The sequence below is a fragment of the Ailuropoda melanoleuca genome, chromosome 4 (genome assembly GCF_002007445.2).
Source record: "Ailuropoda melanoleuca isolate Jingjing chromosome 4, ASM200744v2, whole genome shotgun sequence".
NCBI classification, from domain to species: domain Eukaryota; kingdom Metazoa; phylum Chordata; class Mammalia; order Carnivora; family Ursidae; genus Ailuropoda; species Ailuropoda melanoleuca.
This window is the reverse complement of record NC_048221.1, coordinates 137942401-137958035: the sequence shown is the minus strand read 5'-3', so window position 1 is coordinate 137958035 and position 15635 is coordinate 137942401. Positions and strand designations below refer to the sequence as shown.

Genomic DNA, 15635 nt, shown 5'->3' with positions numbered 1-15635 from the left:
CGACCGGAAGTCGAGGGGAGGAGCCTAGTGTCGCGGGCGCCAGAGTGCCGGAAGCTGTGCTCTTGGTGGATGGATTTTTTTCTACCATTGGTTCCCCGTGGCTTTCCTTTTCATTTAGGAAGACTCCCGCGACCTGTTCTTCACCCCCGCTTCGCCTTCAGACTTCCGAGATGTCTGCGATTCCTGCTGAGGAAAGTGACCAGCTGCTGATCCGACCCCTGTAAGGGCCCAGCGAGAGAGGGAATGAAGCCACGGGCTGTGAGAGGCGAGGCGGTGTAACCCGATGGTTGGCCTCCTAGGTGGCCCCCGTCTCCGGCAGGCCTCAGGAGCTGGCCCCTTGGTCCGCAGGTGCCCGCCAGGCCTCTCAGGCTGAAGGGGTTTGGAGAACCGTGGATCGGAACGGGCCTTCTAGGTTGAATGAGACTTGGTTTTTTCTTCAATCTCGGGAGAGGATGTTGTTGGGGGCGGGAGAAAAATGTCTTTGGGCCGCTGGGCGCTTTCCTAGGCGCTAAAGAGTGGCAAGCCCTGGGGGAAACGGTGATGCTGATGGCGGCAGGATGAGAGGAGGACCCGGGTTAGGCTGTGGCGGTGTGAAGAAGAAGAAATCTGTTTATTATTTCCTCCAGGACTTGACATTTGCCAAGATGTGAAAGAGGGAATCAATTAGCTATGAGTTTTGAAGTTCTGACTTCAGACCCTGGCAGAATAAGGAAGGTAGAAGGAGAGGGCAAAGAGCAGAGATGTTAAGGACAAAAACTCAGCCCTTGATTGTCCACGAGAAGGCTTGTCTTTCGGTGGAGATGGCCTTCTGCCAGAGAAACACTTTACAGATCTGGAATGCTGCTTAGTGGGGGAAACAGAATTGTGGAGAACTTTTTCCTGTCGAGGAAAACATATATTTAGATACAAGTTAGCATCTCATTGCCTTGTGCATGGTGGACGGTATCTGCACATCCATTCAGTAAGGACTAGTTGAGCACCTGCTGGGGACCTAACACAAGTTTCCCACTGCTTAGTTCACACTTGCCCTCTCTTCTGGTGTTCAGCAAACACTGAGCAAGTGTCCAGCACCACACTAGGCACTGGAGATGCAAATAAGACAGCGCTGAGTTAACTGAAATCACCCTTTTGGAAGGAATTGCAGTGCAAAGTGAAAAGTTCTGGAGAGACGGTTTGGAATAATAGGAGACACTTACTTTGGGGACGGACGTGGAATTCAGTCCCTACTCTTTCACTTGCTAGGACAGCAACTTCCTTGAACCCATTTCTTCATGTGAAAATAATATGGCCACACTTACTGTGAGGATCATAGTAGGTGCTCAGTAAATGGTATGTTAGAAGTATACATACAGATAGACATGCACTGAGTGCTGGCAGAGTTATAGAAAAGGGATTTCTAACAAGTTGTGAAGGCTAGTTTCTACATCCTGGAAAATACAGTGCATGGCCTGAGCCTTAAAGAATAAGTAGGAATTAAAGACAGGTCAAGTGTAGGACAAGGATGTTCCAGGCAGCAGAAGTGGCACATGGGAAAATGAGAGTGGTCACAGTTTGTGGCCAGTTTCCTCGTGGTTGTGGCTGAAAGATTACTAGATGAAGTGGGAGAGGCTGTCAGGGACCAGCCTGTATACATACTAAGGAGCTTAGGCATTTATCATGTCAGTTCTAGGGAGCCAATGAAGGTTTTAAGCATCAATGGGATATGGTGGGAACTGTTAGGAAGAGCACTGCTATCAGCAGTGTAGCAGATGAATAAGAGTGGGTTCGGTGGTGGGAATCCAGGAGGAATAATTGAAAAAATTTCGGCATAAAATAGAGCTTGGAAGGAATGAAATGAACATCAGTGAGTTGGAAAGAAGTAGGTTTCAGAGAGTAAGGAAGTGAAGTCTTTACAGTTTTGTAGCTCATCAGATGTATTGGAAGGAGCAGTTGTGGAGAGGAGTTAAGGATGTCTTGGAGTCGTAGGTTGAGCAACTGGTAAATGGTCATGTTATTCACTCGAGCAGTACAGGAGCTGGGGCAGGTCTGGGATAAATTTGGGAGTTCTATTGTTTTATAACAGCTTTATTGAAATATAATTTACATACCATACAACTCATTAGAAGTGTACAATTCAAGTGATTTCTAGTATATTCACTGACTTCTGCAACCATCACCACTATCTAATTCCAGAACATTTTCGTCGTTCCGGGAAAAAAGCCTGTACCCATTAGCAGTCACTCCCATTTCCCCCCAACTTCCCCAGCCCCTGGGGAAGCACCCCAGCACCACTAATCTACTTTCCTTCTCTGCAGATTTGCCTATTCTGGACGTTTCCCTTAAACGGGATCATATAATATGTAACCTTTTGTGACCTGGCTTCAGCTTCTTTCACTTAGCATAATGTTTCCAAGGTTTATAGTTTGGGAGTTTTCAGTCATTTAGTAAGTATTTCTTGAGATTTCTTGCATATCAGGTGCTGCAGCTATTAGCGAACAAAATAGACAATGGCTCTGCTCGTATGGCGCCTTCATTTTCGTAGTGAGGAACAAACCACAGACAGTAGAGTAACTTCATGTAGTTATGATAGAATTGTGTGAAGGGCAGACGAGAAAAAGTAGTCAAGAGGAGGCCTCAGAAGGTGACGTTTGGACTGAGAGCCAGATGATACAAAGGAGCCAATCATGTCACTATCTGAGGGATATTCCAGGAAAAGGGCAAGTGTAAGGGACGTGAGGTGAAGCCTAGTTTGGCATATTTGAATATAAGGTGCCTGTGTGATAGCCCAGAAGAAATACCTAAATGCCAAGTGTATTTTAGAAGTCTGGAATTCAGAAGAACTATCTGGGACAGATAGAGACTTGGAAAGTCATCAGCATGTCAAAAATGTGAGACTGAAGGTCACAAAGCCTGAGAAGTGGGCCAGGGAGAGCCCCTTGCCGTACCAGCATTTGAAATGTGGGCAGAGGTGTCTGAGTGCGAAGGAAACTCCAGGGGAAAACCAGGGAGACAGATGAGAGCGTGACTCAGAAATGTCAAGGGAGAAGCACTCAAAGAGGGCTTGGGTGGTGAGGGGTGACGGGCTGCTGAGAGAACAAGAGAAGGACAGGAAAGGCTATTTGCTCTTAGCAGCACAGAACCACGTTGCAAGCACAGTTCCAGAAGAGAGGTTGGCAGAAGCCGGCTTGCAGTGAATTGAGTGAGAGGAGGTGAGGAGCCAGCAGCAGGGCGTGAGCACAGCTCTCGTATAGGAGGTGGCTGGGGAAAGGAATAACGGAAATTAGAATGGAGGGATTTTAAGTTTCAGGCGAGAACGCTATAGCACGTCTCAGTTGTGATGCTAAAGGAGATGGGAAGGGCAGTGCCCGTGAGGCAGCGGTATCCAGGTAATCAGGAGGATGGAGTGTGTAGAGTGGAGAACCTCAGTGACAAGCTCGGCCTCGGACAGAAAGAGAGCTCTGTTTTATTGCTATGGGAAAAATGGAGGGAGACACGGTGTTGGTGGGTTGGTAAGTGAAGTTGAGAAAACTGGCAAACATGAGCTGTATATTTTTTGATGCCTCCAGTGAAGAGGAAGATAGCATGGGGAATGGGGACAAAGTTTGAAATAGCTGAGAAGAGAAAGAGTAGGAGAAAATTGAGCTAGGGACACTTAGGAGGTTGCCTTGTGGGCCAGTGAAAGTGGGAGGCAGGAATTCATGGTGGCACCACAGTTGTTCGATTTTCTTTATCGCTATCCCACTCTGCGCTAGAATCTCTGTTTGCGGATAGAGCCATCTCATGTGTGTCTCCTAGGAAGTGGACCGAGTTCCTTGAAATCATGGTCCAGGTACTAGTCATTTCCATATGTTAGGCACCAACAGTACAGTGCTTGGTGTCGAATGAGCGAGTGAAATGTTACCTGGGATGGGTGGGAAAAGACATCAGAGAAGGTGAGGGACTGGAAAAACAGGTGAGTTTTAGCTTCAAGTGCATCTTGTGATAATTGGAAATTAAAGCTGTTTTATTCATTTAAGAAGAAAGGAAAATTGTTGAAGTACTTGGCATCCAGTATCTTGGAATAACAAGTTAGAGGGCAAAGGGACTGAGATGCGCAGCTGTGAATAAAAAGAAGTCTATTTAAATTTAAGCTTTAATATTAGTAAAATGTAAATACATATTATGCTCTAAACACAATGAAAGAATTTTGAAGTGCTTATGGGTTAACACTTAAGTGCTGATCCTAGAAGTATGAGCCCGTAGTCGACATAACGGCAAGATTTCCACTACATCATGATTTAACCCTAACCTTCAGAAGATTGAACTTAACCTTGGGCTTCTTGTATCTGTACCATCCGCTCTCACTATCTTAACAGCTGCAAAATCCCTCAACTCCCAAGGGTCACTTTCCATCTTTTCCCACGTTGACACTGTTCTTCCCTATCTTTGTAAGTTTCTTAAACTCTTACCTGCCTCAGATAAGTGCTGTCATCAATGGGGCATAATTTAAGTTGTAAAAAAGTTTGGATTTGTTGGGCTTGATTTTGATTGTTTTTAATCATCTTTTCTTCTCCCCTTGTATGTTTGCAGTGGAGCCGGGCAAGAAGTAGGAAGATCATGTATTATCCTGGAGTTCAAAGGAAGAAAAATAATGGTGATTATTTTTTAGTTAGGATAATAGTATGGCTCTGTCTGCATTGGGGGTTAGATCTTTTCTGGTACTGTAGTTCTGTGTTTAACTTCCAGAAAAATGTCATAGTTGGTATATGTCTGTGCTGTGTAACATTAATGTGAGTAAGTAATAATACTCTTTGACTTAGTAATTTGACAGAACATGAAACTGAGAAGATGTATTCTAAGATTGTAAAACTGTTGGCCAGGTCTCCCGAACTATTGCTTCTTCAAGGTCCCTCTTCCACTCTTTAGGGTTGAGCCAACCTAACTGCCCCCCCGCCCCGCCACTGCGCCATGGAAGAGAGCCAAGGAACTAAGTGCCCGAACCCACGCAGAGCTCCAGCCACGCCCATGCAGCCTGGGATTACAGAGCCCTGGTTCGGCAGCTTAGATACCTAAGTTTGCATCAGGGCCCCTGGCCTTGGGCAAGGCAGTCTAGAGTTCCTCTAAGCCCATTTCCTTGCCTGAAAGACAGAGGGGTTAGAAGAGATGATTTACGTAGTCCTTGCTAGAAAGGCACTTCGTTGGCTCATCGTATTCCTGTGGTTCCACTTCTCTACTTCTCCCGGTCATTCAGGAACAGGCATGTGTCAGATATTGTCGTCTTTTTACTCATTAATATTAATGTGCTAGTAATGCCCCCAAAATGAAAGGTAACTCATTAATGACTGACTTTAAGAATTCCGTCCCCAACACCTTAAAATACTTCAATTGCCCTATTCTGGTTAAGTTTCCCATTTCTGATTACGGTCTTCTCCCTATAGCCAGATCCAGGAGTAGTGAATCTGTAAGCTTAAAATGCCCACCATCTCTGATATCAGAGTTTTTGAAAGAGAGTTCATGCATTGTTAGAGTGACCAGGAAGGCTAGCTGAAAAGAAGGTGTCTTTTATCTTGTATCCTGTGACTTAAGTGTGAGCTGTATTTTATATTTGTTTGGAAAGTTAGAGTTGTTAGTGGCATATTTGAAATGTTTAATAAGGGGCGCCTGGGTGGCTCAGTCGGTTGAACGCCTGCCTTCGGCTCAGGTCATGATCCCAGCCAGGGTCCTGGGATTGAGCCCCATGTCGGGCTCCCTGCTCAGCAGGGGAATCTGCTTCTCCCTCTCCCTCTGTCCCTGCTCATGCGCTCTCTTGCTCGCTCGCTCTCAAATAAATAAAACATTTTTTTTAAGTTGGAAATGTTTAATAAGAATTGCATTGCAGATGTTAGTGTATACAGCCCATTTGATTATGTGTGTGATGAATTTGTTATAAATATTGTCATTTAAGTAAGTGTTAATAAAATGTGTAGGAGATTGTGATCCTTTTTTCTGTGTCTTTCAGTTGGACTGTGGGATCCACCCTGGCCTAGAAGGAATGGATGCTCTTCCTTATATTGATTTAATTGACCCAGCTGAGATTGATCTCCTGTTAATTAGTCAGTAAGTTATTTTCTTTATTAACAACTCTGTTTTTCAAGAGCTTTTACTATAAAGATCATTATCAGATTTTAAAATTCCGGTGTTTTAAAAGAGTATTTTCTGAGACACTTGGCTGGCTCAGTTGGCAGACCATGCACCTGTTGATCTCGGGGTTGTGAGTTTGAGTCCCACGTTGAGGGTAGAGTTTGCTTAATAAAAAAAAATTTAAAGATTTATTTATTTAGAGAGAACGCATGAGAGTGGGGGGGGGTAGGGGCAGAGAGAGGGGAAAGAGAATCTCCAGCAGACTTCCCCACAGAGCATGGAGCCCAATAATGCAGGGGTGATCCCACAACCCCAAGATTATGACCTGAGCCAAAACCAAGAGTGGAGGGGTGCCTGGGTGGCTCAGTCGTTAAGCATCTACCGTCGGCTCAGATCATGATCCCAGCATTCTGGGATCGAGCCCTGCATCAGGCTCCCTGCTCAGCGGGAAGCCTGCTTCTCTGCTTCTCCCTCTCCCACTCCCCCTGCTTGTGTACCCTCTCTCGCTGCTTCTCTCTCTGTCAAATAAATAAATGAAAAAAAAAAGAGTGGGATGCTTAATAAAAATAATTTTAGGGGCGCCTGGGTGGCGCAGTTGGTTGAGCTGCTGCTGCTTTTTTTTTTTTAATTGGGCCATTTGCCAGCATTTATTTTCCAAAGGTAAAGCTTTAGTGTTTTGTTTGTTTTTTTCCTAAAATATATTCTTTCATTGCAACATTTTTCTCAGTTTGAAAAACTATGCCCCCTTGGGTGGACATTTGGCAAGGCTTTCTTGTAAAAAGACAGTCTTGCACACTGTTGTCTGTTTCTTTCATATGTTAAAAACTGTAAAAACTGTATTCGAGAGCTCTGTTAAAACAGTTATTAAAATCAGAGTATTGCATTGCACTGATTTTTTTGAAGCAATAGCAATTTCCAATTAAGTGGAATTCAACTTCCTCATAAAATGTTAACGTATATCCATTAAGATACTACAATCTCAGAGGAACCAATACCTATTTCTTCAATATTATTTGTATCAATAGAGCTTTTTTAAAAATTGTTTTAATTTAAATTCAATTAATTGGCCTATAATGTATTATTAGTTTCAGAGGTAGAGGTCAATAATTCATCAGTCTTACATAATATCCAGTGCTCATTATATCACGTGTCCTCCTTAATGTCCATCACCCAGTTACCCCATCCCTCACCTCCAGCAACCCTCAGTTTGTTTCCTATGATTAAGAGTCTCTTATGGTTTGTCTCCCTCTCTGATTTCGTCTTGTTTTATTTTTTCCTCTTTCCTTATGCTCCTCTGTTCTGTTTCTTAAATTCCACATATGAGTGAGATCATATAATTCTTTCTCTGATTGACTTATTTCCCTTAGCATAATACCCTCTGTTTCCATCTACGTCAATGCAAATGGCAAGATTTCATTTTTTTGATGGCTGAGTAGTATTCTATTGTATATATTATACCACATCTTCTTTATCCATTCCTCTGTTGATGGCCATCTGGGCTCTTTCCATAGTTTGGCTGTTGTGGACATTGCTGCTATAAACATTGGGGTGCAAATGCCCCTTCAGATCACTACATTTGTATCTTTGGGGTAAATCCCTAGTAGTGCAATTGCTGGGTCATAGGGTAGCTCTATTTTCAACTTTTTGAGGAACATCCATACTGTTTTCCAGAGTGGCTGTACCAGCTTGCATTCCTACCAGCAGTGTAGGAGGGTTCCCCTTTCTCCACATCCTCACCAACACCTCTCGTTTCCTGACTTGTTAATTTTAGCCATTCTGACCAGTGAGAGGTGGTATCTCATTGTGGTTTTGATCACACCCTGATGTCAAGTGACGTTGAGCATTTTTTCATGTGTCTGTTGTCCATGTGTATGTCTTCTTTGGAGAAATATCTGTTCATGGTTTCTTCCCTTGTCTTGATTGGATTATTCTTTAGGTTTTAGTTTGGTAAGTTCTTTATTGATTTTGGATACTAGCCCTTTATCTGATAAGACATTTGCAAATATCTTCTCCCGTTCTGTCAGTTGTCTTTTGGTTTTGTTGACTGTTTCCTTTGTTGTACAAAAGCTTTTTATCTTGATGAAATCCCAATAGTTCATTTTTGCCTTTGTTTCCCTTGCCTTGGAGACGTGTCTAGTAAGAAGTTACTGCAGCTGAGGTCGAAGAGATTGCTGCCTGTGTTCTCCTCTAGGATTCTGATGGCTTCCTATCTCACATTTAGGTCTTTCATCCATTTTGAGTCTTTTTTTGTGTATGGTGTAAGGAAATGGTCCAGTTTCATTCTTCTGCATGCGGTTGTACAATTTTCCCAACACCATTTGTTGAAGAGACTGTCCTTTTCCATTGGATATTGTTTTCTGCTTTGTTGAAGATTAGTTGACCATAGATTTGAGGGTCCATTTCTGGGTTCTCTATTCTGTTCCATTGATCTATATGTCTGTTTTTGTGCCAGTACCATACTGTCTTGATGATTACAGTTTTGTAATAGAACTTGAAGTCCGGGTTAGTTTGGTTTCTTTTTCAATATTCCTTTGGTTATTTGGCATCTTTTCCAGTTCCGTACAATCCTATTGCATTGAGTTTTCAGATTGCTCTAGGTAGCAAAGACCTTTTAACAATATTTGTTCTGGGGCGCCTGGGTGGCTCAGTTGTTAAGCATCTGCCTTTGGCTCAGGGAGTGATCCCGGAGTGCTGGGATCAAGCCCCGCCTCAGGCTCCTCTGCTGGGAGCCTGCTTCTTCCTCTCCCACTCCCCCTGCTTGTGTTCCCTTTCTCACTGGCTGTCTTTCTCTCTGTCAAATAAATAAAATCTTTAAAAAAAAAAAAAACACACAATATTTGTTCTTCTAGTCCATAAGCATGGAATGTTTTTCCATTTCTTTGTGTTGTCTTCAATTTCTTTCATGAGTATTCTACAGTTTTCTGGGTACAGCTCCTTTGCCTCTTTGGTTAGGTTTATTTCTAGGCATCTTATGGTTTTGGGTGCAATTGTAAACAGGATCGACTCCTTAACTTCTCCTTCTTCTGTCTCATTGTTAGTGTATAGAAATGCAACTGATTTCTTTGCATTGATTTTATACCCTGCCACGGTGCTGAATTCCTGTATGAGTTCTAGCAGTTTGGGGTGGAGTCTTTTGGGTTTTCCACATAAAGTGTTATGTCATCTGCTTAGAGTGAGAGTTTGAATTCTTTGCCACTTCGGATGCTGTTTATTTCTTTTTGTCATCTGATTGCTGAGGCTAGGACTTCTAGTACTACGTTGAACAACAGTGGTGAGAAGGACATCCCTGCCGTGTTCCTGACCTTAGGAGAAAAGCTCTCAGTTTTTCCCCATTGAGCGTGATATTCACTGCGGGCTTTTCATAGATGGATTTTATGATATTGAGGTATGTTCCCTCTAGCCCTACACTGTGAAGAGTTTTAATCAAGACAGAATGCTGTACTTTGTTACATGCTTTTTCTGCATATATTGAGAGGATCATATGATTCTTGTCCTTTATTTTATTAATGTGGTATATCACATTGATTGATTTGCGGGTGTTGAACCACGCTTGCAGCCCAGGAATAAATCCCACTTGGTCATGGTGAATAATCCTTTTAATGTACTGTTGGATCCTATTGGCTAGTGTGTTGGTGAGAATTTTTGCATCCATGTTCATCAGGGATGTTGGTCTATAATTCTCCTTTTTGGTGGGGTCTTTGCCTGGTTTTGGGATCAAGGTAATGCTGGCCTCATAAAAAGAGTTCAGAAGTTTTCCTTCCATTTCTATTTTTTGAAACAGATTCAGAAGAATAGGTATTCATTCTTCTTTAAATGTTTGGTAGAATTCCCCTGGGAAGCCCTCCGGCCCTGGACTCTTGTTTGTTGGGAGATTTTTGATGACTGCTTCAATTTCCTTTCTGATTATGGGTCTGTTCAGGTTTTCTATTTCTTTCTGTTTCAGTTTTGGTAGTTTATACATCTCTAGGAATGGATCCATTTCTTCCAGATTGCCTAATTTATTGGCATATAGTTGCTCATAATATGTTCTTATAATTGTATTTCTTTGGTGTTGGTTGTAATCTCTCATTCATGATTTTATTTATTTGGGTCCTTTCTCTTTTCTTTCTGATTAGTCTGGCCAGTAGTCTATCGATCTTATTAATTCTTTCGAAGAAGCAGCTCCTAGTTTTGTTGATCTGTTCTAAGCTGGGGTGGTGACCCTTATTTCACACAAATTAGATTTTAAACCAAAGACTGTAATAAGAGATGAGGAAGGACACTATATCATAATTAAAGATTTATCCAACAAGAAGATCTAACAATTGTAAATATTTATGCCCCTAACATGGGATCAGCCAATTATGTAAACCAATTAATAACAAAATTAAAGAAACACATCAATAATAATACAGTAATAGTAGGGGACTTTAACACACCACTCACTGCAATGGACAGATCATCTAAGCAGAAGATCAACAAGGAAACAAGGGCTTTGAATGACACAGGACCAGATGGACTTCACAGATATATTCAGAGCATTCCATCCTAAAGCAACAGAATACACATTCTTCTCGCATGCACAGAGAACATTTTCCAGAGTACATCACATACTGAGTCACAAATCAGGTCTCAACCAGTATCAAAAGATTGGAATCCTTACCTGAATATATTCAGACCACAATGCTTTGAAACTGGAACTCAATCACAAGAGGAAATTTGGAAAGAAATCAAATAGATAGAGGCTAAAGAGCATCCTACTAAAGAATGAAAGGGTCAACCAGGAAATTAAAGAAGAATTTAAAAAAAATTCATGGAAACAAATGAAAATGAAAACACAACTGTTCAAAACCTTTGGGATGCAGCAAAGGCGGTCCTAAGAGGGAAGTATGTAGCAATACAAGCCTTTCTCAAGAAACAAGAATGGTCTCAAATACACAAGCTAACCTTACACTTAAAGGAGCTAGAGAAAGAACAGCAGGTAAAGCCTAAACCCAGCAGGAGAAGAGAATTAATAAAGATAAAATAAAGATTAGAGCAGAAATCAATGAAATAGAAACAAAAAGAACAGGAACAGTCGGTTGAGTTTCTGACTCTTGGTTTCAGCTCAGGTGATGATCTGGGTCTTGGGATCACCCTGCCTCCAGCTCTGTAGAACTGGGTGCTCTGTTCCTTCCCTCTGCACATAGCCTACCCTTGGTGCTCTGAAAGTAGCCATATGCAACTGTTACATAGAACTTTTCTGTACAGTGAGCAACAGTTTCATTTCATATAGTATATGATGGGTAGTATTTTAAGAATTGACAGAATCTTTTTGTTTCCTTTTAAGTTTCCATTTGGATCACTGTGGAGCTTTGCCCTGGTTTCTACAGAAGACCAGTTTCAAAGGAAGAACATTTATGACTCATGCTACAAAAGCTATTTATAGATGGCTTCTTTCAGATTATGTCAAAGTCAGGTAAATTGCTCTGTTAGATTTCTACAGGAATTTGCTTCTACAGAATACATGTAGTTCAAGATATGGACCCTTTTGTGTTTGGAAGTGAAACACTCTTTTTATTCACAAGGATGTCATTAATTTGTCATTCAGTATCAGCTCCTCAAATACCGGTCATGTACCCAGCACCTTCCTGATGATAAAGTCTTTATGAAGTTTTTACATCCTTAAATCTTTGTAATTTAGGTGAATTACAAGGTATGATAACAATATTTTGTAAACAGAATTTTATGATTTTATTAAAATTTAAGATCAAGTACATGATACAGTGATATATACTGAAATCTTATTTTAGATTATTTGCTCAAAGCAAATTACTATCTTAAATGAAAAAGTTTCCTGAGGATTTTTTTTCCAGTTGTAAGAGGATAATCAGAAAAGTTAGAAGCATTTTTATGATACCTACAGCATAAATTATTAGCCTTCAAAAGTTTACTGTTTTATTTCTATATTCCAAAAGCAGCTAAGAGGCAATTTGTTATTCTTCATATATAAATATAAAAGAATGGAAGCATTACCCTTAGTAGTCATATTACTTACCTCTTAAATAATGCTAACCATGTGCAGACACAGTCCTCTCTTCTCAACATGTTAACTCATCTTCATCTCGACTTCATGATGTAGGTTCTGTTATGAACCCCATTTTACAGGTGATCAGACTGAGACACACAGAGGTTAGGTGATTTGTCTGTGATGATCCTGGTAAGAGACAAAGCTTGGATTTGGACCCAGGCAATCTGGTACCAGAGTCTGTGGCCTTAACCACCACTCCCTGTTGCTTTTTTGGAAGTACATTAGCATAATTTTCAGGAGAAAACTTACACTACACTTCGTAGAGAAATCTTTTCCCATCCTGATGGGAAACTCTGCTGTGGTTCGGTGTGTGTGAGTATATGAGCAAGTTTCTCTCTCAGGAGCTTTGGGGCAGAAAAACATTGAGAAATACTATCATGAGAGTACTGTGCTTTAATTTACTATGTACTTTGCTTAAAATCATGCTTTGTAGCTGTACACACCAAACGTTTTTATTTATTATAATTTCCGATTAAAAAAAAATACACAAAATGTCCAAGAGAGTCTAAGTAATATAATCCATACAGTGAAACAACTTTGTGGCTGTTTTGTTCACATTTCATTCACAGCCAGTCTCTGAGTTCAAAGAGTTTTAAAAAATCTTACCCTTAATTTTTTTGTGTTGGCCTCTTTAAATATTTAGTAATATATCAGCAGATGACATGCTGTATACAGAGACGGATCTGGAAGAGAGCATGGACAAAATTGAAACCATCAACTTCCATGAAGTTAAAGAAGTTGCAGGAATCAAGTTTTGGTGTTACCACGCAGGCCACGTTCTAGGAGCTGCCATGTTCATGATTGAGATCGCGGGCGTGAAGGTACTCTTGCTCTGGTAGCTTCCTCCCAGGAGAAATCGTGCAGAGCTTTGTGCCCCCAGGTGACATTAACGGAAATTCCCTAAGACTTGCAAGGTGTCTAAGCACTGCGAGGTAGGATAAAATTAAGTTGATGCTTTTTCCTTTTAAATATCACAGTTCATACCTCCACGGTAAGACTTCCTGTATCAAGATTAGAAAGAGTAAAGTAATCTCAAAAGACTAAAGTTCCTTCACAGTACCATAGGATTGATTTCCTTTCCAGGGTCCTTTAGAAAAATGATGAGGGCGGAGCTTTCTTTGTGGCTGTACGTGTTTCACATTAAACCCTGATTGGGCATTCCCGTCGTCTTGGTGTTCTGGGATTCACGGGGCAGCCCCTGAAAGGGGCAGGAGCTGCACGAGTGATAGGTGTTAATCAGAACGGATCTTTGCCACCATCCTTGTAAAACAGAGGGATGACACCACCAGCTCTTACCTCTGCTGCACGTTGGAGTCACTTAGGGACCCTGTTTAAAAATAGTCATCGACTCAAATTCTGAGGGTGTGGCCTTGGCCTTTTTTTTTTTTTTTTTTTTTTTTTTTTTTCCTTTTTAAGTTTTCTAGGTGATTCCTATGTGAAGGCAGAGCTGAGAAGCAATGCTCTGGCATAATATTGTCCTGCATTGTTAGCAGCTGCTCATTGATTTGAAATGTTTACACATCGAGTTGTACTAAGTATGGCTAAATCATTTATCCTTACTGTTTGCTCAGAGGCACAAAAAATAAGCAGAAATAGCACAAATGCAGATCTGAATTCTCGTGTGAAATTTGGTGCGTACCCTCCTATGTTTTTGTCTTCTACTTTAGATGGTTTTTCCATCTACCTTAGTAGATTTCTTTCCTCCTCGTGCCCTTTTTGTCTCAAGTGTTCAGAGCATTTCTCAAGTTTATTAATACACAGGTTGTCTGTGCTGCGTGCATCTGGGAACGTATCATTCCCTCAAATTAGAGTGTATAATTGAAACACCGGACGGTTTGTATAACTGCACTGAGATACTCACTTTGAATTAGACATAAGTATTGCGTCTAAATTTCATCAGTTGTGGGCTGTTTTTCTATTGAACTTCACCTTCAGATTTTAGGAGCTTGATATCTTCACTAGGAAAACAAAACTTTCCAAAATCCTAATTTTCTAGCTTTATCTTTTTCACAGCTCTTGTACACAGGTGATTTCTCAAGACAAGAAGACAGACACTTAATGGCAGCTGAAATTCCTAATATTAAACCTGATATTCTTATTATTGTAAGTATTAGTGCTGTATGTTTTAATGACCGTAATGTAAGCAGGATTTTTTCTAGTGGGGAAAAAATATTATGATCTCATTTCCGTAATATATGCTATCAGATGTAAATATACTAGTTTTTTTTTAATTTATTATTTTTTTTAAGATTGTATTTATTTGAGAGAGAGAGCAAGGGCAAGAGAAAGCACAGCAGGGANCGATCCCTTAACACCGGGATCACGCCCTGAGCCAAAGGCAGACGCTTAACCGCTGTGCCACCCAGGCGCCCCTAGTGCTGTATGTTTTAATTACCGTAATGTAAGCAGGATTTTTTCTAGTGGGGAAAAAATATTATGATCTCATTTCTGTAATATATGTTATCAGATGTAAATATACTAGTTTTTTTTAATTAATTTATTTTTTTTTAAGATTGTATTTATTTGAGAGAGAGAACAAGGGCAAGAGAAAGCACAGCAGGGAGAGGGGCAGAGGGAGAGGGAGAAGCAGACTCCCTGCTGTTCAGGGAGCCCGATGCAGGGCTCGATCCCAGGAGCCTGGGATCATGACCTGAGCTGAAGGCACTTACCCGACTGAGCCCCCAGGTGCCGCTACTAGTTTTTTTAATTCATTTTTTTTTGCTTCTCCTAGTGCAGCTCCACCTTCTTTCTGTTCAGTGTGTCAACTCTAGTCTCGTATCGGGGATGATAGGACACCTCCTAAGTATTTTCATCTAAGGGAATTACCCCAAATTCATAGAACATCTTAAGGTTGTATAGAAATGGTGTGACCCCACTGCCTTTGCATGGTTACTGTCTTTCAGTTTGTTATACCACTAATTTTATATGTATGTGTTTAGCTGCCTTCTAGTTTGCAAGTCACGGGAGAATAAAAAACCAATTAATTGTTAACTGTACAGAGCTTTTGGTGGGGGGTGGGGTGTTGGTTGATGAGGAACAGTTAATAAATGTGTATTGGTGACAGTGAGGGATTAGGATGGAGAGTTTTTGGGCCTATGGTATATAGAAAAATATCAGTAAATTTAGTTCAAGGCTGAAGAACTGTCTGTCTGTCCCTCATCACCTATAACGTGCCCCAGCCGCCCAAGTGTGAGAGACCATGGCATATTGCTGTCCCTGAGCAACATAGAAAGGAATTCATTTTCACTCAGCTAATGGTACCCTGCATATAAATTAATTTAATTTAAGGGAAGTTTTATGGGTGTTTTTTTTTTTTTTTAACCCTCAGAAAACAGTTATTTTCATTATATCTGGTACTTTAGAGCAGTGCTTCTCAAACTTTGATGTTGCATATGAATCATCTGGCCATACTGTTCAAATACAGATTTGGATTCATTAGGTCTGGGCTGGGGCCTGAGATTCAGCACGTCTGACGAGCTCCCGGGGATACCCATGCTGTTGGCCAGTG

The 15635-nt window shown here is 41.1% G+C and overlaps 1 protein-coding gene across 4 annotated transcripts in view; it reads left to right on the top strand.

Annotated features, from left to right (window-relative positions):
• The first annotated feature begins 8 nt into the window (after positions 1–8).
• The window catches only part of CPSF3 (cleavage and polyadenylation specific factor 3), a 47289-nt gene continuing 31662 nt past the window's right edge, over positions 9–15635 (top strand). The window contains exons 1-6 of one of the 4 annotated variants that reach the window (XM_002923231.4): positions 9–220; positions 4549–4612; positions 5957–6054; positions 11387–11515; positions 12771–12948; positions 14141–14230. In XM_002923231.4, the coding sequence (XP_002923277.1) occupies positions 171–220; positions 4549–4612; positions 5957–6054; positions 11387–11515; positions 12771–12948; positions 14141–14230 (609 nt within the window). In that variant the 5' untranslated portion in view covers positions 9–170. Of the gene's footprint in view, positions 221–268; positions 413–4548; positions 4613–5956; positions 6055–11386; positions 11516–12770; positions 12949–14140; positions 14231–15635 lie in introns of those variants that run through there. The other 3 variants (XM_034659940.1, XM_034659941.1, XM_019803795.2) reach the window with 3 other exon arrangements.